General features: G+C 40.5%; 2 protein-coding genes and 1 long non-coding RNA gene across 5 annotated transcripts; 1 reads left to right on the top strand and 2 right to left on the bottom strand.

Annotated features, from left to right (window-relative positions):
• Positions 1-10,465, bottom strand: LOC144899518 (uncharacterized). Of its 3 annotated transcripts, XR_013627681.1 has the most exons (4): positions 10,272-10,465; positions 10,041-10,149; positions 4,130-4,182; positions 52-125 (listed from the first exon to the last, which is right to left on the bottom strand). It is a non-coding gene; the product is annotated as an uncharacterized LOC144899518 (long non-coding RNA). The 3 variants fall into 3 exon arrangements; XR_013627680.1 differs by lacking the exon at positions 4,130-4,182 and having other exon boundaries at positions 1-125; XR_013627682.1 differs by lacking the exon at positions 4,130-4,182 and having other exon boundaries at positions 1-125; positions 10,231-10,316.
• bet1 (Bet1 golgi vesicular membrane trafficking protein) lies at positions 10,319-12,050 on the top strand. Its single transcript, XM_058047858.2, has 4 exons — positions 10,319-10,509; positions 10,693-10,799; positions 10,890-10,946; positions 11,458-12,050. Exons 1-4 carry the CDS (start codon positions 10,491-10,493, stop codon positions 11,611-11,613), a joined length of 339 nt encoding a protein of 112 aa, XP_057903841.1. The 5' UTR covers positions 10,319-10,490; the 3' UTR covers positions 11,614-12,050.
• Positions 11,838-26,259, bottom strand: LOC131102250 (zgc:85777). Its single transcript, XM_058047804.2, has 9 exons — positions 26,030-26,259; positions 20,325-20,445; positions 14,458-14,587; positions 13,622-13,728; positions 13,382-13,549; positions 13,140-13,313; positions 12,613-12,774; positions 12,385-12,535; positions 11,838-12,292 (listed from the first exon to the last, which is right to left on the bottom strand). The coding sequence occupies exons 1-9, from the start codon at positions 26,225-26,227 to the stop codon at positions 12,202-12,204; spliced, it is 1,302 nt and encodes a 433-aa protein (XP_057903787.2). The 5' UTR covers positions 26,228-26,259; the 3' UTR covers positions 11,838-12,201.

The raw sequence follows: 26,259 nt of genomic DNA, 5'->3' as shown, positions 1-26,259 counted from the left end.
CTGTCCACCACAATAAGCAAAAGACATAGAAACCACTTCAACCCAAATAGCTTTGGTAGCAATGTGAGAAGTGTGCAGCGTCCAGAACGCCTCCCACAATCCCTTTCAGGGACCGCCTCAGCCATCTGCAGAAGAAAAAACGAGAAGGAAAAAAAGATATAATTCCTTCTCTCCCACAAAGTAAACTGTTAAAAGTAGTGGGGACATGAAACAGTAAATAAGAGCGACCATGGGTGAGCTTCAGTTACACTTATTTAATATGCTTTTCTCACTTCATAATAGGGGATTATATTTTTTTGTTTCTTTATAAACCTCATTATTTTGTTTCTAGACAAAAATCAAGACCCTCAAGGCCCTCAAGAGCACGAGGATCATGGACAAAAACTTGGATGAGCCTTTATTCCCCCACTTTGACTCATAAGTGAGAAAGCAGCATCCTCTTCTGGTTAAAATGATGAACAAAGCAGCCGGATAACTCCTCCCTTTCTTGAATCCAGGGATATTGCTTGGAGGGTATACTGTATATAACAATATAAATAACATATGATGTGTTTTTACATTAAATTAACTGGTATTCTCATTCATGGCACACACTTATTTAACTCATTCGCTTTCAATACCGCTCGCTCCCAAAGACGTATTTAATTGTCTTTTACGGTTTTTTTTTGTGTGTGGGAGAGCCACAAAGAGGAATGGAAGCCCGTTTCCGCCACTGCAAAAAGAAGTTAGCCCACTGGTAAATCACAATTATGAGATAAATTCTCATAATTTTGAGATAAAAAGTCAAAATTCTGACATACTAAAAATGAAATTATGAGATACAAACTACGCATGTGCCACAATTTCGACTTTTTATCTCATAATTACGACATATTTATGACAGGTCAGTTGTAAATTCAGTTGTTATATTTGTAAATAAATTGTTATTTTCATGTAAAGCAAACATTTGTTGTGTTGTGGCATCGTTGTTTAGATATTTTCATATTTTGTGCTCTACACAAGGAAAAGTACACCACTGGAGGGCGCTGCTGCACTTCGTGAGCAAACATGACTCTTGGACACAGTCTGCACGTGCACTTCACTTCCATCCGTATTAATGGATGAACGTTTGCATTGCCGGTTTTTTTAGCTAAATAAAGTGACCAAAATACTACAAACACCCCTCATGAAGTATTAATTTAACACTTCAATATTGCATATTTTAAAAAAATAATTGGGTAAGAGCGGCACGGTGATTGAGTGGTTTAGTGCGCAGACCTCACAGCTGGGAGACCAGGGTTCAATTCCACCCTCGGCCATCTCTGTGTGGAGTTTGCATGTTCTCCCCGTGCATGCATGGGTTTTCTCCGGGTACTCCGGTTTCCTCCCACATTCCAAAAACATGCTAGGTTAATTGGCGACCACAAATTGTCCATAGGTATGAATGTGAGTGTGAATGGTTGTTTGTCTATATGTGCCCTGTGATTGGCTGGCGACCAGTCCAGGGTGTACCCTGCCTCTCGCCCGAAGACAGCTGGGATAGGCTCCAGCACCCCCTGCGACCCGCGTGAAGAAAAAGCGGTAGAAAATGAATGAATAATTGGGTTAATGGTTCTCTATTTGTTATCGTGTTTTCACCCCCCCTAGATTTGAAATACAGAGAAATTGATCATATGTATTTATTGATCTGTTCTGTACAGACTGAACTTGAAACCAAAGCCAACAAAATGCAGAGCAGTGAAGCATCCAAGTGTATTCAAGACTTTAGCTGCATGCAGAGTACGATTAATTCCTACGTGTTGGCAGGTCTGCACTAATCTATTTATCCTCACTCTTCTAAGCATTCAAAGTACATACCTGTACTGCCCACACGCAACATGATGAAGTGAAATTGTCCCTGAGCAAATTAAAAAAGTGTACCTTTTGTTCTGTCGGGCTTGTCAGCGTGATTAGAGACAGTTGTTTATCACAGCAAAGTGGCAAGACTGTTTGCAAACACTTGATTGTGAAGTTTATGGTGAGTGTGTGACTCAAACAGACCCCGAGTGATTAGTATCCATTTGGCATCAAGGCTGTGTTCGCTTCACAGTAGGGGGCTACAAAACAGACATTTTGCTGTAATTTTTTTCCAAGGACAAAGCTTGGAAAGTAAACACAAACAATATAAAAACATATTTACATATTTTTCACCAGCTGCAGAACCTTTATCCCACTGTAACATTGTAAAGTGTATCACTGGTAACATTATGGATTATTACAAAAAAATGCATGTTTAAAACTACCTTGCTTTTTTCCCCCCAGGTGGTGGCTTTTAAAATTTTTTTAAATACTTAACGTTCCCTTTACCGGCGCCTATACCTTTCTTTTTATCTTGAAGTTCAAAGTAAGCCTTTAGAAGATGAATCAAGTGACAAACACTGATGATAAGACGCTTAGGTGGAAGAGATGCAATATGCGGAAAAGGCCTCGGATTGAACCGTTCCAAAGGGTGTCACACTACAGCCCATCAGCGGCATGTGCAGTTTCTAGCGTTACCATCAACAGCTTCTAGAAATGTCCCCAAAGCAGAGGTTCTCCTGCAGCATACTGAGAGGTAGAAAGGTATTTATTTGAATCTGTAGTCAGAATACTGTATTACATCCCCGTTATTTCTACTCATTTTAGACTTCAATAGGCCTCGACACTTGTCTTTCTGTAATAGATAAAGGAAAAGAGTTAGCTGTTTCTTTTTCCCCCCACAGTGTTTGTTTGCACCACATCAAGCGATGACTCATTGTGCCAGACAGACACGGGAGGGAAAAATGGGAATTCACTTGCATGGTGTCAACTGAGGCGCGAACAACTCACTAAAGTGCTGGCCAACAACTAATTAGGATGCTTTTGCAGAAAAATATGTATCTTTATGTGTTGTGCATAAATGTTTTATAGCATCATTCATTTGGATTTCAGAAAGGAACACTTTGTTTTTTTTTTAAACGTTCAGTGCTGCTTAATACTTTGTACTCTCCATTCTGGTCTTTCATAACCATCATTTGCTGATGTAGTCCTGTTTGTTTCTGTTGTTCTGTTATTGTCATTGCAGTTGTTGTTGGTACTGTTGTTCTTGTCTCTCTTGTCCCTGCACCCCTTATTTCCCTAACTCCTTATTTTATTTTTTCTTCTTTTCTATCCCCTCCTGCTCCAGTCCGGCCGCTCCAAATTTAGATCAATAGTACTATCTATGGAATTGACCAGTCCAGGGTGTACCCCGCCTCTCGCCCAAAGTCAGCTGGGATAGGCTCCAGCATTCCCGCGATCCTAGTGATGATAAGCAGCATAGAAAATGGATGGATAGGGTAATGGTAATTCATTAATTTTCTACCGCTTATCCACACAAGGGTTGCGGGGGTGCTAGAGCCTATCCCAGCTGTCTTCAGGCGAGAGGCGGGGTACACCCTGGACTGGTCGCCAGCCAATCACAGGGCACATATAGACAAACAACCATTCACACTCACATTCATACCTATGGACAATTTGGAGTCACCAATTAACCTAGCATGTTTTTGGAATGTGGGAGGAAACCAGAGTACCCGGAGAAAACCCACGCATGCACGGGGAGTAATGGTAATTGCAAAAATATATATAATTTATTGACGGCCCCTAGTATAAACAACCATCAGTTACAAGCATGATCATCATCATCATAATAGGGATGTTGAATGTTGAATCCTATTGTATTGTACTTTGTATTTTGCCGTTATCTTTCATTGAGCCGTAGTCATGTGATGTGTTTATGACACACTTGCTGCTTTAAAAAGACAAAATCCCTTTCTCTGCGACACGGATTCCATATTTAGGCTGCATGACAAATTTTAGAGTCTTTGGTGGAAAATTGGCCCAGAAATAACACCTGCGTCGGTCTACTCTAAACAGATTACATTTTATACAGTCAAATTGTATTCTCAGGGTTGAGAAGTGGGTCAGGGTGTTATAAGGAGTGATAAAAACAGAATTCGGATCGGGCTGCTTAACTCGACTCCACTTTCTTTTTTTGAGAAGGGCAGCTGCCTTTTGATGCACGATGGATTTTTCATGTAATACAGAGTATGATTTATGTACTTGTGTCATTTATATAATCCCTATAGACCAGGGGTCTCAAAACTCAATTTACCTGGGGGCCACTCGAGCTAGGGTCTGGGCAAGGCTGGGCCGCATCAGGTTTTCCTAAAAAAAAAACAAAAAACGCAATTTTTATTTTTCTGCACGAAATAAGATGAAAAATAAATACACAAATCAAGAATAAAGAAAATCAATCAATCAGTAATAAATAAATATAATAATAATAAAACAGCAAATAATAAAAACTTAAGAAACCACATATAGTTGGTAGGTAGACAAATTATTTTTTTCAGATTAAAATGAACAAAGCATTATTAGAGCCCTGTAGACATGACAAAACACGACTATAGTCACATTTATACTTTTTTAATTTACAACATATTGCGCAACTGCAGGGTCTTGAGACACATGCTAACTGGCAAGTTAGCATGTTAGCACTAGAGAGCTAGCGACCTAAACGGTAGCCTTCAAGTTATTTCCTTTAAACTTAAATAGCCAAAAACTTACCACTTCCACACGGATAGGGAGTATAACTATTAACAGATATTTAACCTTTAACATGAACATTAATCAAATGTAATCATTTTTTCTGGGTACATGATACCATACAGCATCCATATCAATCTTGCGCGGGCCGCACTAACATTAAACTTTAATATCAAAGCGGGGGCCTCAAACTAGTGTCCTGCGGGCCACATTTGGCCTGCAGGCCGCGTGTTTGAGACCCCTGCTATAGACCGTTTTTGAGAGCCACATGTTCCAGTATGATGTGATTTTTTAAAGTTAATTTTCAACCACAAACATAATCTGAGAAATTGCTTTCCTATGTTTCTGCATCTCCTTAATAGTTCCAAAACATATATATTTTATTATAATTTTTTAAGATAATAGACATAAGGTGAGAGTATTGTTTTTTGTGGTTGGTTCCACCACCATCAGTACTGATAGAAAATCCGGCAGTCCAATTCCCAAACCCATTAACTTGCTATCTTTCAGTCCATTATTTTGGTCCACCACTTTCACATGCATTGCTCGTATTAAGGCGCCAAGTAGCTGTTTGCAGTGAAAAGACTCTAAAAGCCTATTTTCCCATTAGGGAGCAGCAGACAAATAGTTCCCTCAGCTATAATATTTCACAAAAGCACAATAATGTACTCCCAGGAATTGACCTGATATTAGTATTATGTTCAGGTCGGCTTATATTTGCATTTACTTTTCATTAACATAAGTTTGTTATGCATACATCTAGATCTAGCAAGATCAATACCAAGCTATCTGTTCATGTTATGGCTTGGTTCCACTGCCTTTGAAGTTGCAATACATATTCCATAAGTGCCATAAATCCCCAAGGACATATTAGCATAAAGACAGTCATAGCACTTCTCAGGAAAGGATGAATTATATGTCAAAGGCTGTCAAACAGAACACCAAGGAGCGCTCCAGTCAATTATTGCAGGACAAAGCATGCAAAGAAGTGGTGTATTGTTGGGAAGGAACGTTGTTTTTGTGTTTATAACACTTCTTAATTGAGTTCACAACGGGGAAGGATTTGTCTATGTTGTTCCTTTGCTGTGATAAAGCATGCCCGTGAAACGTCTCAGTGGTGTCTCAGCACATTTCCAAAGTGACAGCCTCAAAAACCTCAAAGTTCAACGTGAGTGTGTGAAAATGGAGTATTTTGTCAGCTCCTTAATGGGAATGAAGGAGAGATTTACAGATTAGTGAGACACATGCTCACCCATGTACACACACGACTCGCACACAGACGAGCGGAGTGAATAATAACATGGAGCCAGGGAGGTGACATCTTATTTTAGTTTGAGTTATAGTCTTGTTCATTAGGAGTGACGGGGATGCTTGGAAAGGGATTCAGCAACATGGAAGAGCCACTAAACTAAAACATTAGACTTTAAATAGATCATTTTTTTCCTCTCATTCAAGCCCATTGTCAATGATGAGTTGTCCTTTGGGTGAAAAATACACACATGTAGTACACCACATATGCGGACTTTGCATCGGTCCCTTGTGGTGAAGAAGTAGCTGGGCCGAAAGGCTAAACTCTCAATTTACAAGTGGATCTACGTTTCTTCACTCAGTTATGGTCATGAGCTTTGGGTAGTGACCAAAAGGACAAGATCATGGGTACAAGTGTCCAAAATAGAGTGACTGGGCTCTCCCTGAGAGCACTTTTATCCACGAGAAACTTGGACTAGAACCGCTGCTCCTTCACACTGAGAGGAGCCAGATGAGGTGGCTTGGACGTCTGGCCATGATACCTCCTGAATGCCTCCCTGGGGAGGTGTTCGCACATACAACCCGAAGAAGGCATCGTGGAAGACCCAGGACATATTGGCTAGACTGTGTCTCTCTACTGGCCTGGGATTAAGCCAGAGAGTTGTGGTGTAACTGTGTTAGTTAGCAAAGAACTACATAGTCAGCCAGCTGATGATGTCATAGAAGGGTGACGAAGCTAGGACGCAATGACTTCAGTGATAAAAGTATGTTACAAACACAGTTGGACAAGTGCAGTGTTTTGCCACATTTTACGCTAACCAAAAAATGTAACCGTGGCTAATTTTTGCGTAGCATTTTTAATGTTAACCTGAAAAATATGCTGCACTGTAGCAGGTAATCGGACCCCTCTGGTGACATGAACGCATGTATCACTCGCCTAAGCAAATAGTAAGTCTAAAAGCATTAAAAAAAATGGATTCCATGGTCCTTGTGATTCCAAACATATTGACTTTTCATGTTTTTCACTCACTTTCTGCTAATGCGTCATGGCCGACTATGCAAATTGGACGATTACCACCACTCCAAGTCACCAGATTGAAGTCCTGTGGAAAGCTGTGCCCTATCTATTAGCTCTCCCAAATTCTCCTCAGAAAGCCATTTGCTGATGAATGGAAGGATGTAGGACTGCAAACAAGCACATGGCATTCCATTCAATAGCCACATCCTCATATCATGACCATTTACAAGCTGGCGTGACTAAAGTGTTGGCGGAATTCTTTTTAAGGGAGCTTCAAAGCTGTGTTAAGAGAGCGAGAATAAAAAAAAAAAAAAAAAAACTCTCTCCCGAGATGTATAGTGGGAAGCGCAATAACATCCTCTTGATCTTTTTCTCGCGGCAAGTTTTCCTTACACCTCTCCTCCTGACTCATTCACTGCTTCATCCTCTGGAGAAATTATGCTGCTAAATCTGCTGTAGTATGCAGCGAGAGGTGAACGCTTCTCATTTTCAGCTAATTATGGCCTCTGTCTTGCCAGATGGCGGCCATACCTTACTGACTGGGGAGATCCTCATTCATAATAGATGAGATATTAGGATGTTGGAACTATGATGTGACCTCCATTATGACCATTTTTAAACCCCTATCTTTTGACTGACCTTGTTTGTCACGTGTTTCTCTATTTAAGGTACATATACGTATACCATGTGTCATAATATATAATCATCAACATGACGGCCAACATGCTAACCATTTGTGTGGCTACACCCAAATAAGGGAGGGTTCTGAAACTGAGTTTATTCATTCATTCATTCATTTTCTACCGCTTTTTCCTCACAAGGGTCACGAGGGTGCTGGAGCCTATCCCAGCTGTCTTCGGGCGAGAAGCGGGGTACACCCTGGACTGGTCGCCAGCCAATCACAGGGCACATATAGACAAACAACCATTCACACTCACATTCATACCTATGGACAATTTGGAGTCGCCAATTAACCTAGCATGTTGTTGAGTGTGGGAGGAAACCGGAGTACCCGGAGAAAACCCACGCATGCACGGGGAGAACATGTAAACTCCACACAGAGATGGCCGAGGGTGGAATCGAACCCTGGTCCTCCTAGCTGTGAGGTCTTCGCGCTAACCACTCCTCCACCGTGCCGCTCAAACCGAGTTTATAAATGGTGGAAATATTTGTTTTGAATTAAGTTGAACAGGCGGTGGAAGTACTTGTCTTGCCCTGGGCGCTAGCAACACACGCTGCTTTGCTATTGCAGTGAGATTCTGTGTAAATTCTGACCAGTTTCAGAGCCCTTTGTCCGTTGGAAACATCCATCTGATTAATTCAATCCTCAAGTCAGAAACAAGCTCACAGTTCAATCAATACTCCTTTTTCTTTGACACTAGCATCAAGGTCGTTGGGACCTAAAGCGATGAGTATTGAAAGGCGCTATGATATAGCTAGACGAGAGGCTTAGATATGTATTTATTTATAAAATGGCGGCTTTCAATAATCGTGGTAGTCGCTTTAATCTTCCATATCACAAAAGGTGTCTCTTGTAATATTGGCCCGAGGCGAGGTGGGGGATGATGTATAGATGGATAAGGGAGGGAAAAACAGTCCTCAATAGAACCTCTTGGATTTTGTAAACATGGAAGAGCTCTAGTCAATCCTCCACAGCACAAAGAGACGCATCAATAAGCCCCATTATTAAACCCAAACAGGATATTTGTACTCAATTTATGGGGGTCACGTTTCAAAAATGTTCCAAGTAAATAGTGTCAATGTGGCTAAAAGCAACATCACAGCAATTTCATAGCGATGATAACATGTTCCTCCCGCCAGAGGAGATTAACCGATCGATGGATGCCACAATGGGGCTGCTTCTTTCAAAAACACTGAATGTGAATCACAGAAAAAAAGTGTTTTCTTTCTGAACGTCTCTCTTAAAATCAGTAAAGTCAAAATATTAAAAGAAAAAAGGAATAATCTAAGGAGAAACAGTTAACATTTTAAATACTTTTTTTTTAAGACAAACAAAACAAAATAAAGCAAGTGTTGGAAAATTAAGCTGGGGAAAAAGTTATATTATAAGAATAGAGTCAAAATATTATGGGAAAGAAGAATTATTCATTCATTCATTCATTTTCTACCGCTTTTCCTCACGAGGGTCGCGGGGGTTGCTGGAGCCTATCCCAGCTGTCTTCGGGCGTGAGGCGGGGTACACCCTGGACTGGTCGCCAGCCAATCACAGGGCACATATAGACAAACAACCATTCACACTCACATTCATACCTATGGACAATTTGGAGTCACAAATTAACCTAGCATGTTTTTGGAATGTGGGAGGAAACCGGAGTATCCGGAGAAAACCCACGCATGCACAGGGAGAACATGCAAACTCCACACAGAGATGGCCGAGGGTGGAATTGAACCCTGGTCTCCTAGCTGTGAGGTCTGCGCGCTAACCACTTTTCCACCGTGCCACCCTTCTTAAAATCAGTAAAGTCAAAATATTAAAAGAAAAAGGAATAATCTGAAGAGAAACAGTTAACATTTTAAATACTTTTTTTAAGACAAACAAAACAAAATAAAGCAAGTGTTGAAAAATTAGGCTGGGGAAAAAGTTATATTATAAGAATAGAGTCAAAATATTATGGGAAAGAAGAATTATTATTACAGAAAAAATATGAAGTCTATTTAAGAAGAAAGTTGACATATTTGGAAAAAAAACAGCAAAAATGGGGACAAAAGCAAAGACCAAAGTTCATACTAAATTATACTAATATAGCCTATATTACACGAGACCAGGGTTCAATTCCACCCTTGGCCATCTCTGTGTGGAGTTTGCATGTTCTCCCCGTGCATGTGTGGGTTTTCTCCGGGTACTCCGGTTTCCTCCCACATTCCAAAAACATGCTAGGTTAATTGGCCACTCCAAATTGTCCATAGGTATGAATGTGAGTGTGAATGGTTGTTTGTCTATATGTGCCCTGCGATTGGCTGGCGACCAGTCCAGGGTGTACCCCGCTTCACGCCCGAAGACAGCTGGGATAGGCTCCAGCACCCCCGTGACCCTCGTGAGGATAAGCGGTAGAAAATGAATGAATGAATGAACCTATATTACAAAGCTGAGATGCATTTCCTTAATAGAAATATACATCACTTCTTCGCATATCTACATGTATTTCTTTACAGAATATCAAACTCCTGGCTTAGCAACGTAAATGCTTACCTTAACAGAAATAACGTAGATGATGAGGGTAGATGGATCATCTTGTTGTCCTGCTGACGTTGAAGGTGAGTTGTGTCACTGTTGTTTCCTTACAAATGAGCCTCCATCACTGAAAAGGGACATTATGGAGGAATGAGCAAAAATACATTGCAATAAATGCTTACATATTGGTTTGCAGTGTGTTACTTACAGTATATGCTAGTTATATGTATCTGAGTGTAATTAAGTCACCATTCACTACAGCTGTGGATGTGCATGCTCCATTCGCCATCTTTTTGGTCCTCCTCAGCCTCTGTAGGATGACGTGTCATCTGCTGACGTGCACAGGAAGTAAGACATTACCAGTTAAACAAGAGCCGAGTTTCTATCTCTGGTGTGATTTTCATCACTTTTTATATATATTACACACAAAGTGAGGCTGATAGACCGCGTTAACGCCAGTGATTCACCATGAGGCGCGCAGGCTTGGGTAAGAAAAACCTTCATTGATGCGTGCGTGGTCTATGATGTTGTTTAGCTAGCAGGTGCCTGGCTAGCTAATGCTATATTATGAAATGTGTTTTCTAGGGGTTCAGGTTTTCATTAGTTCAACCTATGTTTATGTATCAATGTCAAATAAGTAATCTTTATACTCTATGTTGGATTCCTGGAGGCGACGGAGGACCTGGAAACTACGTAGCAAGTGGATACAGTGTGTACGAAGAGGAAAATGAACACTTACAGGAGGGACTGAGAGCCAAAGTCAGCGCTTTGAAAAGTGTAAGAAATTTAAAACTCACTAGCGTTCCGTGTTCCATTCTATTGGTTACGTTATTATATTGATAATTGAATTGATACATTTTTTTCCAGTTGTCCATCGACATTGGAACGGAAGTGAAGTACCAAAATAAAATGTTAGACGATATGGTAAGTTGGTAACATCCTATCCAAAATAAAAGCACTGTAATGTACAGTAGAATCTTATTGGCGTCATTAATTCCTTCCAAATGGTCTGATTCTAACCATAACGGAAGCTTACAAAAAAGAAAAAATAAGGAAATGTGAATTTTTAATATTGTTAAAAATTTTAAGTAAAAAAAATCTGTCAAATGGCTTCAGTAAACAATACATGCACACAGAATTACATTCAACAATAACAATTTATGCATGTAAAACTATAAAAACTTGTTTTGAGGGTCAACTGCTGATGACATCATAGATATGCTACCGAGCTGACAGGTCCCGTTTTGATTGCCATTTTGTTGGGATGTTTTGGGACTAAAAAAATACATTAAGAACAAAGTTTGACTCCCGCAGTGTACCAGTGTTAACACAAGATGCTAACATGCTAACAAAGGTTCTACTGTACTTGATTAAACTAGTTACACTCAACCATGGTATTTGCTGTTAACAAGTGTCTCTTTAATTCCAAAACTAGGACAACGACTTTGACTCAACAGGCGGGCTGCTGGGCGCCACCATTGGCCGGGTCAAACAGCTGTCCAGAGGCAGTCAGACCAAACTGTTGTGCTACATGCTGCTCTTCTGCTTTTTTGTCTTCTTTGTACTCTACTGGTTCCTCAAGTTAAGGTGACAGCATGATCTTGGTGGACTTTGAACCAAGCCCTTTTATAAAACTCGAAATGACACAAGGTGATTTACGGAGTTTATGTCCCTAAAAATAGACTGCTGTCGTGGTCAAATTTTAGATTGGTGTGTTGGGACCTATGTGATGAGATTCAGCGGCGCAACATGGAAGATAAAATGATTACAAGCTGAGAAATGCTGTAGTTGACACAAAGTAATGAGAGCCAAGCGTGTGTATCATAATCACTGTATTATGCAAACGGCACCGAGTTACAGAATCCCCTCTGAGAGATATCGTTTAGATTAATTGCTCTCAGGAATTAATTGGTGTATTACAGACTATGCCAATTGTACAACATAACAGCATGCGATATTGTGATTTCCACAGTACATTGTTACATGTGTTCAATGTAAATAAAGATTTTATGAGCGTTTAGCTTCATTACAGTACATACTGTATTTAGTAATTTAAAGGATGAGCAATATTTACATGAAATCAGTACAAATAGCATGCCTTAATATAAAGGCCACTTTGTTACTTAGAAAAATATTTGCTTTTAATCCCATTCAGTCAAAAGGCAGGTACTTTATGTCATCACTTCTTGGGTAGCATGTCCATGTATTTGCTGATAATACCGAGCATGACCTCGTCAGCCCCTCCTCCAATGGACATTAACCTGGAGTCCCTGTGGAAAAGAGAGGGCAAAGTGTGATCTTATCTGTTTATTTACACTATCACGGCCCATTTAAACTGCATATGCGCCCCACTGATGGATACCTGTAGAATCTGCTGACCAGCACATCACTGGTGAAGCCCATCCCTCCCCAGTACTGCAGACAGCTGTCACTCAATTCCCTCGCCAGACGGCCTCCCTTGAGTTTGGCCATGGACGCCATCTTGGTGACATCATTGCCTTTGATATACAATGCTGAAAGAGTCACAGTGGAGAACATAAGGCTCCCATTCAGGTATATTCTCAACGCTTCAAGATAAATTACGCCTCACCTGTGGCCTGGTAGAGGAGCGCACGCAGCAGCTCCACCTCCGTCTGCAGCTCAGCCAGCCTGAAATGGACGGACTGGTGGTAGAGGACGGGTTGATTGAAGATCTTCCTCTGGCGAGTGTAGCTGATGGTCTCCTGAATGATGATGTCCATAGTGGTCAGGACTGGAAATAGATTATAACGGAAAGGGAAGAACAAGGTACCAAAACATTAGAAAGATCCACTGCTTAAGTTGCACACTACAACTATACTACTGTATGAACACAATGCTAATGAAAGTTAACATTTTAAAAAGTACAGCTTCTTGCAACGTCTGTCTTATATAAAATATTGTCTTGACAAATTCTTGTCTTTAAAAGTCCAAGTAAAACATTCTTACATGAGATTGTAATTGCATGAACCAAGTGAACGTAACCTCCCTGTTTACAAGGAAATCATATCACAGAATGTAACCCTGCCAGTACATTCTGTGGGAAATGAATGATATAACAGAAAGAGTGAGGAATGATGAGCGCTAAAGTTCTCTCACTATTGGCCGCAGCCCAGAGCCTCTCTTCTTGGAACTGGAGCATCTGGTAGGTGAAACCCATGCCCTCCTGGCCGATGACGTTCTTGCAGGGAACGCGTACGTCCTCAAAGAACACTTCGGCCGTGTCTGATGACCACATGCCCAGTTTGTCGATCTTCCGAGCAATGTGAACTCCTGCAATTCCGAGAAGGCAACAATCGTCCCATAACATCATCATAAGTGTTGTTACATGCTGAGCCTACCTGGCGAGTTCATGGGCAAACAAATAAGGGATTTGTTCCTGTGCGGGGGTCCGTCGCTGGTATTGGCGAGAAGACACATCCAATCGGCCTGGGTACCGTTGGTGGTCCACATCTTGCCCCCGTTGACCACGTATTCATCCCCTTTCTTCACCGCCTTGGTCTTAATGTCTGGAGGTTTGCGGAAAAAGGGTTCATTTTATTGAAGAAGACGAAGACGTGAATAAAAGGACTAGTACGTACTTGACACATCAGAACCCGCTCCAACTTCGCTAACTCCAAGGCAGGCAACTTTGTCCCCCAGGATGCTTGGAAGCAGAAACTCTTTCTTGAGCTCAGCTGAACCAAACCTGCACACACACAAAGCCAACACCTTGTCATGTCAGCAAGACTGACAATCAAATGCGGCACCAAAAAGAACAGTTCTCCTATACGTAACCAAGGCAGCTATAACTGCATCTACATTTTAGGCTAGCATGGTTCCCCTAATTAAACTCTTGAGACCACCTGTTTCTATGAGCTCCATCTCGTGTCACCAGCAGTCACTTTATTGCGACAACAAAAAAAAGGCTATTTCATCATTTCACATCCAGAGGGAGTTTCATTTTAATTGAAGGCCAAACAACAGACTGTATTTTTGAGTGTCACAAATAAAAGCAGTGTGAGACTAGGGCTACAAATATAATGGACTTTTTTTCCTATGGAAAAACTACAAAAAAATCCTGATTATTAAGTATTGATAGCCATTTGTTTAATTTAATGAGTTTAAAATGTGCACCTGCAGAGCAGTACAGCATAGTCATGGGTCAACATGCTAAAATGCACAATTTCTGGACAAAATGCAAAATTTTGGTGATGAAGGCTCACTATTTTTCAATCCCAAGTCATAATGTACATGTACTAAACACAAAATGGACATGTTTGTCATCCTTATAGTAAAGGCCGTCCTGGAGGCAGATTAACTCCGCAGGCTAAACGTGCATCTCCACACAGGCATGACGCCAAACTGAGCTGTAGGCGGACGGTGAGGACAAAAGGGATTGAGGCCATGCAATGCAGGAGGTTTACAGAATCGTTACCTGGCCAGCGCGGGTGTAGCCATGTCGGTTTGAACGCCAATAGCCATGGGGATGCCTCCACAGCGGATGCTACCCAGCTCCTCAGAAACAGCCACGCTGTAGCTGTAGTCCAGTCCCAAGCCTCCATATTCTAAGAAAAACAAAACTCATTGCATAACTAGTGCAGATACAGGGTAACAAAATACTTTTTTTAAAAAAGCCTCCAGGTTCTTAATGAACTCAAAGAGTCTAGAACAAAAACAGAGAGTCTGGCACTAAACTCATTTTCCATTTAAACATGAAGCAGTAAAAATGTACAATGGACTGACAATGAGCAATTATGGACACATTTACCACCGAGAGGCCTGTGGCCCTTGCAAATACATCACCAGCCAGACACGTTACGGATAAATGAACAGCACTGTCAGCGATAGAAAAAAGCATTAATAGAAGAGCAAAAATGAGGACAGGCACAACGGTGAGATATTGCAGTCGGAGCAAACTAAAGTGTGTATGCTGGGCAGCCAAAACTAAGAGGAAACAGGTGCAGCTGTGGCGCGATAGAGAACGCTGGAAACCCCACGGTGGATCATGTGGACAGAAGGAAGCGGGTGAGGTTTATCCCGCTTAAAACTAAACAGCAGGGAAAAAGAAAAACAAACAAACTGGGCTTGGAATGCCAATCCTATAGACCCACGTGCTGCTTTTGAGCAGCAGATGTTCCTCGGCATAGGTTCTCTCCAGGTAGGGTCCCATAATCGAGTCCTTTGAGGAGTCCACTGTGGTCAAGTGGTTACTCCATTCAAGTTGACAAGCATGAGCGAAACCTCCGACATACATGATGAAACTCAAGTTTTTGTTGAGTACCCGTGAGTCAGTAGATCTCGTGAGCTGGGCGAGTGAATTATTCGTTTTGTTGAATCTGTGATGAAGCTCGAGCAGGAAGCGGAAAGAATGTACAATGGCGCCTTGGTTAGCGTGGTGCCATTAATCTTTTTCCAGAAGGTTCAACTAAAACCAAAACGGACTTGTTAATTCAATTAATCGGTTCCCGACACCCAAAAACCTCAATTATTAATACATTTTTGACAAGCAGTGATGTAGCAAAAGACGACTGGAAGTAAAAAAAGAAAAAAAATAATAATAATTTTGACCGACAAGTTAATGCATTACACGTTTTTACTTCTTATCCCTCAGCGGATTAAAAAACAGCTGTAATGTGACATTTTTATGAATGGGGTCCCAATAATTTAGTCCAGGAAATTTACATACTGTATATCGAGCAAGCAAAAAATATGACAGATCAATTGTATGCATCACTATCTCTAATTGTATGAAATATGATACGTCACAACGTTAGTCATGTCACAGTGGGGAAAAAACTAGATTCGTCAGAGTATTACTAAAGCATCAATCATGCAATGCTATGTATCTAACAGATATGGGAAACAGTGCAGGCTGCCAGCTCCTTTCTGTCAAAGAAGTTGTCATCGCCAACGACGGGTTCCTCCCTGTCAGAGCAGAGGAAACCAGGCAGGGAGCCAGAGGTCATCACTGTCTTCTCCCTCGACGGGGCTGTCTTAGGAAAACTTCCCGTTCCCATGTTTTGACAGGTAATAAGGACTTTTGAACATGCAAAACACGGCTACAAAAGTTAAAAACAGGCCCTCTTCTTAACAGTTTCTTATTGGAAATATCTATATCTATATATATATATATATATATATATATATAGCACAATATAACAAACACTGCGCACATTCTAGAAAATTATGTAAAACAGGCCAAGCTCTTTATTCACATTCTTTTTCCTTTAAAGAGTTACCAATCCCCGTTCCCAAACTCACATCAGTCAAGCCAGAAGAGAATTTTTTGGGGGGAAAACTGGGGCAACTGGGACATGTCTGCTCAGGCTAGACTTTCTTGTAGTTTCGAATTAGATTAGGTGAAAAATAGGTCATATCAACACAGCGGCGGTTTCTTAAAGTAACAGTAAAAGAAGTAACGGGTGCAGTTGGAGAGCACAGACCACTGGAAAAACTTTTTCATTTCATCCCGATCCACCTGAAAATCTAAGACAAAACTAATTCCCATCTGATTTGGTTACTTTACTAATGAATTTTGAGTCATGTTTGTACCCAGACGCTCGTGATTGTTGTGTTTACTAGTGGGTAAAGGCTAATCTAGATATATATATATAATTCATAATATGGACGGATGTAGCTAAACTTGCAATATCTCACATTTTCTTGTACTCCTTTAAACCACAAGCTATTTCAGACTGAATAAACACTGCCTCTGCTGGTTGCAGCCGACTAGTGCACTCCACTGTTACTGTACAGTAATAAAACTTTTATCAAGCTTCATTGGTTTCAGACCCTACCGTGACGTGAATTTCCACCTTACAACCTTCTAAATACAGTTTTAAACATTATTAGAGCCCTCCACATATTAAATAACACCCCTATGGTCACCTTTACATTCGTATTACCCAATATAGTAGATGTAATAAGAGTAAATAAGCCATTTAAGACATAAATAAGACTTAAAGTGATAAATAAAGTGATGTTGCAGGTTCAGAGTTGAGTTTCAGCTTGCCGGGGGTTATGACCACAACAGTAGCCCATCATTCAAACCTGCAATAAAAGCCTGTTGTTCCAGTGATCCAACATGACTGACATGTAGTGACTAGTGTAGAATACCACAAATGAATGCGTCTTTCGGATACCTTATATTTGTATTTTAGCTCATTTAATCATGTTTATGCTTAATACAAATAGACAAGAAAAACGCAACATTTGCATGTGTTTCAACTAATAGGCCATAATCAACCACGAAACACAATAATTTATTAATACAGTTTTGAAAAACTGCGATAGAGTGAAGCCGCGAAATTTGAACCGCCAAGCGGCGAGGGACACCTGTACTGTTACTGTATATGTATACATATTTCTAAATGTTTGTAAATATTGATACCAATTACTTTGCTTGTCACCATGTTTACATTGCACTCCTCCGGGCTCAACTAATTCCCGTCTTCATGTGTTGCCTGTGTGTGTGCAGATAGCAAATACATATCTTGATGTGTTTGCTGTGCGGTGCATCACTGCAAGGACTCTGCTACCTGATAATTGAATAGTCTTTGCACAGTCCTCCCCGGAGTCTGTCACTCTCTAATCCTGTCAACTAATGCTTGGGGTGTGTGTACTCAGCACATTTTAATTCCCTCACCCGCGCTCTTCCCTGACCTACACACTGCTGGTGAAATCTTCTTCCATAGGACTTAGGACCTAGGCTGTTCATGTCATAAAATGTGGATAGTGAAACAAAAAAGTCAGAAATTGCATGTTAATGCTAAAAAAAATATTGATTAAAAGTTGATTAATCCGATGCTCCAACCTCGGCCATCTCTGTGTAGAGTTTGCATGTTCTCCCCGTGCATGCGTGGGTTTTCTCCGGGTACTCCGGTTTCCTCCCACATTCCAAAAACATGCTAGGTTAATTGGCGACTCCAAATTGTCCATAGGTATGAATGTGAGTGTGAATGGTTGTTTGTCTATATGTGCCCTGTGAGTGGCTGGCGACCAGTCCAAGGTGTACCCCGCCTCTCGCCCGAAGACAGCTGGGATAGGCTCCAGCACCCCCCGTGACCCTCGTGATGAAAAGCGGTAGAAAATGAATGAATGAATAATCCGATGCTTGTTGTTTCTATTAATCGAGTAAGAGGTTCGGCGCTAGACAGACGACAAAATCAAAACAGTTTGTGGTTTGGTCTGAAATGTATCATAAAAGTGGCAAAATGTTTTCCATTCTGTTTTCCAGAGTCAAAGCTTGTAAAACACAAACCAATGGATACTTACATTACAAAAAAAAAATCTTAGTTGTTGATTACATCTTACACGGCACTTTCACAGAAATCGGACGATACTGACCAGTGGCCGATGGATCAGCACATCCCTAGAATATATACAATCCTGACCCAATATACAAACAAGCAGCTACGTTTGTTAACCGAGTTAGAATCTGATGAAAATAATGACTGTGTTTCTGTTGCAGGATAACAGTTGGGTGGATGCCTGATGACCTCAAATTCCATTCATGCAATTAAAATTATCTTGCCTGTCAAACAATACAGCCAAGGAAAAATGTCTCCTTGTCTTCCCTCCTTTATGAGTAAGACATCTGTGAACACATCTGGATTAACTGTTAGCCGACAGCTGTTGCAGGAAGTTGCCGAGACACTTCAAAGCACGGCTCATAGAAAAAAACACCACTGGAGTGGTCCAATGTTGAAACACGGTCTACAATCACAAACTTATCCTTATTTCCTTCTTGGATTCATCTGCATGTGTTGTCCATGTCGCTAAGGCTCTTTTATCAATTCTTAGATATGCTGCATATAAATCATAGAAATGTCAAATGATCCACACGTCAGTGAGATAGATGCCCAGATGAGTAATCCGTCTAATTACAACTATGTAGTCGACTGAATGATTCAAAACAACTGAAATGTGTCAGACAAACAAACAGACACTAGCGTCACTTCATGGCTAAAGGCTAAATACATTTTATCAGCAGGCAAAGTGGTGCGGTTTCCTGAGTAGAATGTCTAAACCAGGTTGATAACTGATTCTAAATTATGAATATGGGTTATTTTGCAACCATGGTCAGTGAGAAAAGAACTACGGAGTCAACTGCTGATGATATGGGACGACAATAGCTACATTTACATGAGGAGATTTTCCTCTTTCCGAATGCAATCTTTCCGAATGACGTACCAGAAAACAGTGTATACATGGAAAGGAATATTCCAATCTCCTGTCTACATGCACCGCTATAATCAAACAGAATAGTCAATGGGGCATGCGCAGTAAAACGTAAACAACATCACATGATTCATCGAAGATGGCGGATGAGAGTGTGATTACCACGGTTGTTGGGACAGTTGCTACGTTTTTTTTGAACATTCAGTTTTTTTAAAGTTGGTATCAAAAACGAACTTTACGCTGTAGTCCAGTGATGACTGCTCGCCGCCATTTTCAAAACCTGAGAGACGTCTGCGTGTTACGTCACAGCTAAAAAGCTGAAAGAACACAACCTGACAACTTTCCGATTGAGTGTATAGCGACTTCATCCAAAAGAGTCGCTGAGAGGCTGAAGCTGGGCCTTTCCTTTGTCTGACGCGCCACACATAAAAAATCTCCGAGATACAAAAAATGAGTTCAACCTTTTATTAAAGAAAATTAATGATCAACTTATGATACCGAGCACAAACTCATAATCAAAGTAATCACAGAGATTAAATAAATTAGCGGTCAACAAAAAATACGGCAACCCTGCTCACCCTCTCTCTGTCTCTCTCTGGCCACACAGGTGAACAGGTGCCTTTATTAACGAAACGTCACCGCCCATAACCATTTGACCTACTTCCCGTGTCCACGTGATCACAACGAATCTAAATAATATCATAAACAATAACAGACACCACTATTCAAGTTTAAACTATCATGCACCTACAAAGAATCAATCCAAATTCTTTCATGGCTCCTACAGAGTGGGTACAAGATACCTCAATGGGATTGCGGAAAGGAATATTCCACCCCTGTGAATCTGATTATAAATTCATTCGGATTGGCACTTTTCTTTCGGAATGAGGTGTATACAAAAGTTAGATTCTTTCCGTTTGAGCAAATAACCCGAATGGAATTAGAATATTTGTGTCCATGTAAACGTGGCTAATGACTTGCAGTTCTGGTTCCGGTTCCCAAACCCGTCCAACTCGTAAGCGAAATTCCACTGTATTGTTTACCAGTACTGAAGTTCAGCTGTGGATATCAACTTTTAAGACCCAGTTCTCGCACAGAAAAAGACAAAAATACACATCTTACCAACTGGTTTGGTAACTCCAAGAAATCCGGCGTTTCCTAGGATCTTGAATATTTTATGGGCTGGAAACTTCCCCTCTGCTTCCCACTGATCAACAAACGGGTTAATGTCCTGGTCGATTATCTGTAGGAGACATGGATTTCTGTAAATATGGTGGCCCTCCTATCCTATCACCCCCCTCATGACTTTACATTACAAGAGGGGGAAAAAAACGACAAGCGATGGCAGTTTTCACATACATGAGTTTCCTGCTTTAAGTCTATGTAATCTATCTCATGCGGACAGCTACAAAAAAGGCATTACATATCAATGAATAAAGAGCAGCCTGGGAAAATGCATGGCACGGTGAATCTATAATGATAGCGGTGATGAATACAGTGACAGCAAACATGGCTATTCCTTTGTGTACATGTTTTAAAAGGCTCAGCTGGTGACATACCATATGCCAGACGCAGATGAATGGTTTGGACCCAATCCCAACCCTGAAGTGTAAATCAAATGTGCTAAAAAAAAAAAAAAATCCAAGCGAGATGATGTAGGTAGGACACCCACATGAACAAAGGCACAGTAAAGTCAAACCAAAGTGGGAAGATGAGATTTGGGTCCATGTCCGTAAGAATTTATTTCCATTTATTTCCATTTACCCAGCAATTCAGCAACAACATTGGCTTTCACTATAGTAGGAGGTGGATGGGTTTTACTGGATTTTCTCCTTCAAAAAAGGGTCAACAGGCAAAAAGTCAGAGCTAACATCATCATGTTATGTTGTACAGCAATCATCTCACATTATTGACTCACTAAGTACGATGATACAATGGATTTTGCATCTGATACTTCAACAACGAGTTGCGGCCATCTTTGCTCTTCAACACCAAAGTGGCGTCATGACTCATTTCGTCTTTGTCACGTGCGGCGGATTCTGTGAGTCACGACCCAAAGTCCGTTGCCAAGAGTGAAGAGCAGGTGGACAACTGGCTTGAAAATAAACTTTGAAACAGGCGAACTTTGGCACTGTGACTCATTTTAGGGATTGGGAAGTGCTTCACGGGTTGGACAAGTGCTTCGAAATGACCAACCTATTGAGACGCTCCTAATGCACTATTTCTGTCAGCACTCAGCACCTGAAGTATAAACTACTCTGTTCTACTTGGTGTTGGTGGAAGAAGACAATATTGGAAGCTTTTTTTTTCCTGGGTGTTGATTGACATATAGACCGGCCATTGTATTACTTTTCATTAAGTCTAATACAAATCATATCTGGGGAAAATAGGATGTTTCGTCCCATTACCTCGACCATGTCAAATAAAGACATCACAGATTTTCAATAAAATTCAGGTCTGGGGACTGATATGGCCATTCTAGAACGTTGTACTCGTTCCTCAGCATGAATGCCTTAGTAGATTTTGAGCAGTGTTTAGGGTCATTGTCTTGTTGACGTAATTTAAACTTTGTCACCGATTCTTCAGCATTGTTGGCAAGAATCTGCAGATACTAACTGGGATCCATGCTGCCTTCAACTTGAACGGGATCTCCAGTACCTGTACTGGCCACACAACCCCACAGCAGGATGGAACCACCACCAAATGTTCCTGTGGGTAGCAAGTATTTGTCTTGGAATGCTGTGGTCCACAGCACCTTATTCCAAAATGAAGATGGCTTGTCCAAATATGCTTTACCATACCTGAAGCGGGGCGGCACGGCGGTCGAGTGATTAGCGAGCAGACCAGGGTTCAATCCCACCCTCGCCCATCTCTGCGTGGAGTTTGCATGTTCTCCTCGTGCATGCGTGGGTTTTCTCCGGGTACTCCGGTTTCCTCCCACATTCCAAAAACATGCTAGGTTAATTGCCGCCTCCAAATTGTCCATAGGTATGAATGTGAGTGTGAATGGTTGTTTGTCTATATGTGCCCTGTGATTGGCTGGCCACCAGTCCAGGGTGTACCCGACCTATCGCCCGAAGACAGCTGGGATAGGCTCCAGCACCCCCCGCGACCCTCGTGAGGAAAAGTGGTAGAAAATGAATGAATACCTCAAGCGACTCCGATAATGCCTTTCGGCACTGTTGGAAACTGCTCTTACAGAGCGTGACTGAAGCTAGCTTGGTTAGCTTAGTTTAGCAGAGCATGCTAGTGCGGCTTTAGACAGGGGGCAGGTTTATTCCTGCACCCGGCTGTCTTACCCATCAAGACACATTCAGCCCTGAAAAAAAACCCACATCGGTCGATCTAAAATGAAAATAAAACTGTAGACTTATTCACAGTATTAATTCCATAGCTGATTCAAACTCTCAATCTCCTGACCGTGAGGCCAAAATGGCAACCAAATTATGATATTAGGTAATGACATTCATAAAATGTAATGACAATTTCAATTCCAAATTACAGAATTTAGATGCCGAATTGGGATCGAGACTATGGTTGAAAGGTAATCCAGTCACCCAAATCTGCATTCTACTGGTAACAAACGAGCACATGTGCCAAAATCATGACCTTCTTCAAATGGCAGCGGTAATCTAAATGAACATACTGATGTTCCGTGTTGGGATTATAGACTGCCAATCTTTGAATTCCGTTCATGAGCAAAAGCTCCCCAAATACGTTCCTTTGCTAAAGACAACATGATGTCAGTCTCAATTATTACATAAAGTGGCATTTAGTATAGAAGGGACTCATCAAATAAGCCTCAACCAATAACGTTGGGTAAATGAGGCGCCCGCATTATTGAGGATTAAGGACTATACTTCCTACTTTATTGTTCTTTCAGTAAGCCGTTAAGTCAAGTCTGTTATTGCGAGTGAAAGTATGACCTTGAAAACTCCCCTGCACTACCATCAAAAACTGCTTGTGAGCGGAAACAGTAAAAGGCAACTTGCCGTTATTCCAAGGTCAAGTCATCCGTGGTCAAAGTTGAGATCCTGAGGAGGGAAAGGGAAGGGACAAGAGAGCGAGCTGGAACGGGAAACATACGGGCCATTGGGGAGGGATGCTGCATGGCTTCACAAAGGTTATTGTGGACTATTTGTGTTACATACCAACACATTTTCATCAGCAGACAGTCACGTGGGAAGCCAGGGTCAGGAACACTGTGTTATCAGGTCTTGGGAAGGGAGTGTCGACGAGATATAAAACACAACACTGACCTTCTCTATGGAAATTGTTGAGCTAACTTCACTTCAACCTTCCAAAATAAAGCAACTCTGTTGTCAATTTATATGCATTTCTACTCAAGTTCACTTTTCTTAAGGAAACCCTCATATCCATGTTTATTGTTATGGCTGTTCTTGAAGTTTTTCTAATATTTTGGTCATGTTATTGCGATGGTGGCACCCAATGGTATTAACTAACGACACAGCAACTAGGTTAACTGTTTTTGTAGCACCAAGTCTGACCTTCAACAGTAGTGGTGGGATTTTCTTAAGACTCAATCCATATATCATCTTTAAAAAAAAAATCCTTCAGTGGATTCTTTTAATAAACTGGAGTTCCTTTTCCTGCCCTAACAGCATATTGTTCTGTTTCCTTTTTACATTTTTCTCCTTCCCATATTCCCAATGCTGGTTTATTTTCAACCTCTTGGCATCCTTTGAAGGTTTAGTCACACAATGCGCTTCCTTTTATTTTACCGCAACATATTTGCTGTCTGCCCTAAATTAAGCTTTTGTGGTTATTTATGGACATCTTATGTACAAACAGCTGTCTGGCATCTAGAATTCAACAAAAAAAAAAAAAAGACTGGTGACTCAGGCTTTGTTTTCAATTACCATAGCTTGTAGATCGGTACATTAGATTTGTATGTTGTTGCACCACTATATGAATCCCGAAGTTCACACTTATATCACAGGGCTGTGATCATAAGCCATGATTTTTCGAATTATAGTAAATTCGTACTATTACAACAATAAAATTGTAATTTAATGAGAACGAAGTCATGCACTTTCGGAGTAATGACAAAAAAATGTATCTCAAATCATACTATTATGATTTGATGCAAGTTTAGAAACTTTTAATCATACTATTGTAAGAATAAAGGAGCAATTTTATGATATTACTAATAAGACATCTTTTTATTACATTAAAAATATACTAATATAAGAATTAAGTCATAATACTACTAAGATAGCCGTATTTTACATGAAAAAATGTCATACTATGAGAATAAAATGTTACTATTATGAGAATAAAGTTGTAATATTACGACATTAAAGTGCAATTTTACAAAAGTGAACTTTAAATATTAATAGAATTATCTTGATCTTAATTTTTACTATAAAAACGACCTTAATATTAAAACAAAAATGTTACCATTAAGTCTTTTCATGAGATTAAAATTATACAATTATCCAAACAATTCTCATTTTATGAGACCTATGTCATAATACTACCAAAATAATCATATAATATCAACGTAATATCAGAATAACACAAGTTTAAAATCATACTGTGATGGGAATACGAATAAAGTTTTAATATGAGAATAGAATTGGAATATTAGAAAGAAACTGTATAAAATTTGCAAAAACTAAAGTTAGAATAAAGAAGTGATACACAGTAACAGGTATAAATACTGTATTTATCTATATATATTGTAGTTTATGCTTTAGTACGTCAGCATCATCATCATATTCAAGAGTACCTGTATCTCCTTTTGCAGGTATTCTGCAGGTTGTCTGTGTTATAAAGACCAGCGTGTGGCACCCATAATTATCCGGAACGAACGGTATGGCTGTCTCCATTGAAAAAAAGTAACAAATAAATAAAAACAAACAGAAGGCTCAAAGAATATTGATAGCAGACCCCCCCTCCCTCACTTACCCAACCTTACAAAGCAAAAAGTTGTGAAATAATGGAAGTCTGTGCAAGCAAACAACATACTATTGCCTCATTATGGATCTTAGCAGAAGGTGTACATGTTTTATCACAGTATTGATTTGGGGCAGCATCTGGGGAGGGAAACTAACATCAGATAAAAGCTTGCAAGAGTAGAGGCAGACCCAAAGCAAATACTCTATAGCATCCACACTGCAGTCAAAACTATGTCCAAAGTTTGGGATTTTATATACAGACTCTACATAATATACTGGAACCACGGACCAACTCACCTCAGGTGGCATTATATAAGAACATCTACACAAGCTAATTAGATATGGATTTTTTAAAAAATGTGCTACATAGGTGATAGGTGTTGTGATGCAATATTAGTGCAGCTGCAACCTAACAATGGGGATCATTCAGAATGTCATCATACTGTATTACTGGACAAAAAACCCAAATGATTATTAGTAGAGTGTAGAGGTTTATACATGAGCACTCTTTAAAAGTATATTTTTGAAGCTTTTCATGACTTGCAGGATTTCTATCATGCAGTTGTTTTGGGGTTTGTGTATATAATAGCAATTATATACATTGTAGTATTTCCTCCCGGTTATATGCTGATTGTGTGTTTGGCCCTGTTGTACAATAAGACTAAGCCATGTCTCAGGATCTTCTACAGTTCTTGCACTGGATATCATTAGATTGAGCACCCAGTGTCATTATGACCTGCGAGGGTGTATATGTTTCCAGTGACCTCTCACCCACTTTGAATGCAGCGCAGCTGCCTCGCAACAACCTTTGCACTTCATCGTGAAGACACTAAGATGTCAACACTAACTTACTTTACATAACGCCAAACGCTAGCTAACTAAGCATTGTTAGCAAACCTCTCGTACCTTTTTCAGGGATTCCTTTAATGCAAAGTGCTCTGGCGTGTAGATGATATGGTCGACAGAGGTCTCAAGAGCGCTGGATTCTGCCGTTTTTACCGAGACGTGGTCAGCAAATGACCGGACTCCAAGCGAGGAACATTTGACGAAAGGACGGCTGTTGACAAGAAGGTTTAAACGCAGGGTTCCACTGAGAAGCGCCATTGTTGTTTTGGAAAGAGTCGCGCATGCGCAAA

The sequence above is a fragment of the Doryrhamphus excisus genome, linkage group LG7 (assembly GCF_037039965.1).
Source record: "Doryrhamphus excisus strain RoL-2023G ecotype Guam linkage group LG7, RoL_Dexc_Guam_v1.1, whole genome shotgun sequence".
Lineage (NCBI taxonomy): Eukaryota > Metazoa > Chordata > Actinopteri > Syngnathiformes > Syngnathidae > Doryrhamphus > Doryrhamphus excisus.
This window is presented reverse-complemented; position numbering and strand designations above follow the sequence as displayed.

What these genes read in the sequence shown, in the direction of transcription:
- bet1 (XM_058047858.2), top strand. An exon ending in AAGTCAGCGCTTTGAAAAGT is followed by an intron (nt 10,800 to 10,889) that starts GTAAGAAATTTA and finishes ATTTTTTTCCAG; the next exon opens with TTGTCCATCGACATTGGAAC. An exon ending in ATAAAATGTTAGACGATATG is followed by an intron (nt 10,947 to 11,457) that starts GTAAGTTGGTAA and finishes TTCCAAAACTAG; the next exon opens with GACAACGACTTTGACTCAAC.
- LOC131102250 (XM_058047804.2), bottom strand. Translation starts at nt 26,227, where the DNA reads ATGGCGCTTCTCAGTGGAACCCTGCGTTTAAACCTTCTTGTCAACAGC. An exon ending in TTTGCCCATGAACTCGCCAG is followed by an intron (nt 13,314 to 13,381) that starts GTAGGCTCAGCA and finishes TCGGAATTGCAG; the next exon opens with GAGTTCACATTGCTCGGAAG. An exon ending in CTGGTCAGCAGATTCTACAG is followed by an intron (nt 12,293 to 12,384) that starts GTATCCATCAGT and finishes TCTTTTCCACAG; the next exon opens with GGACTCCAGGTTAATGTCCA.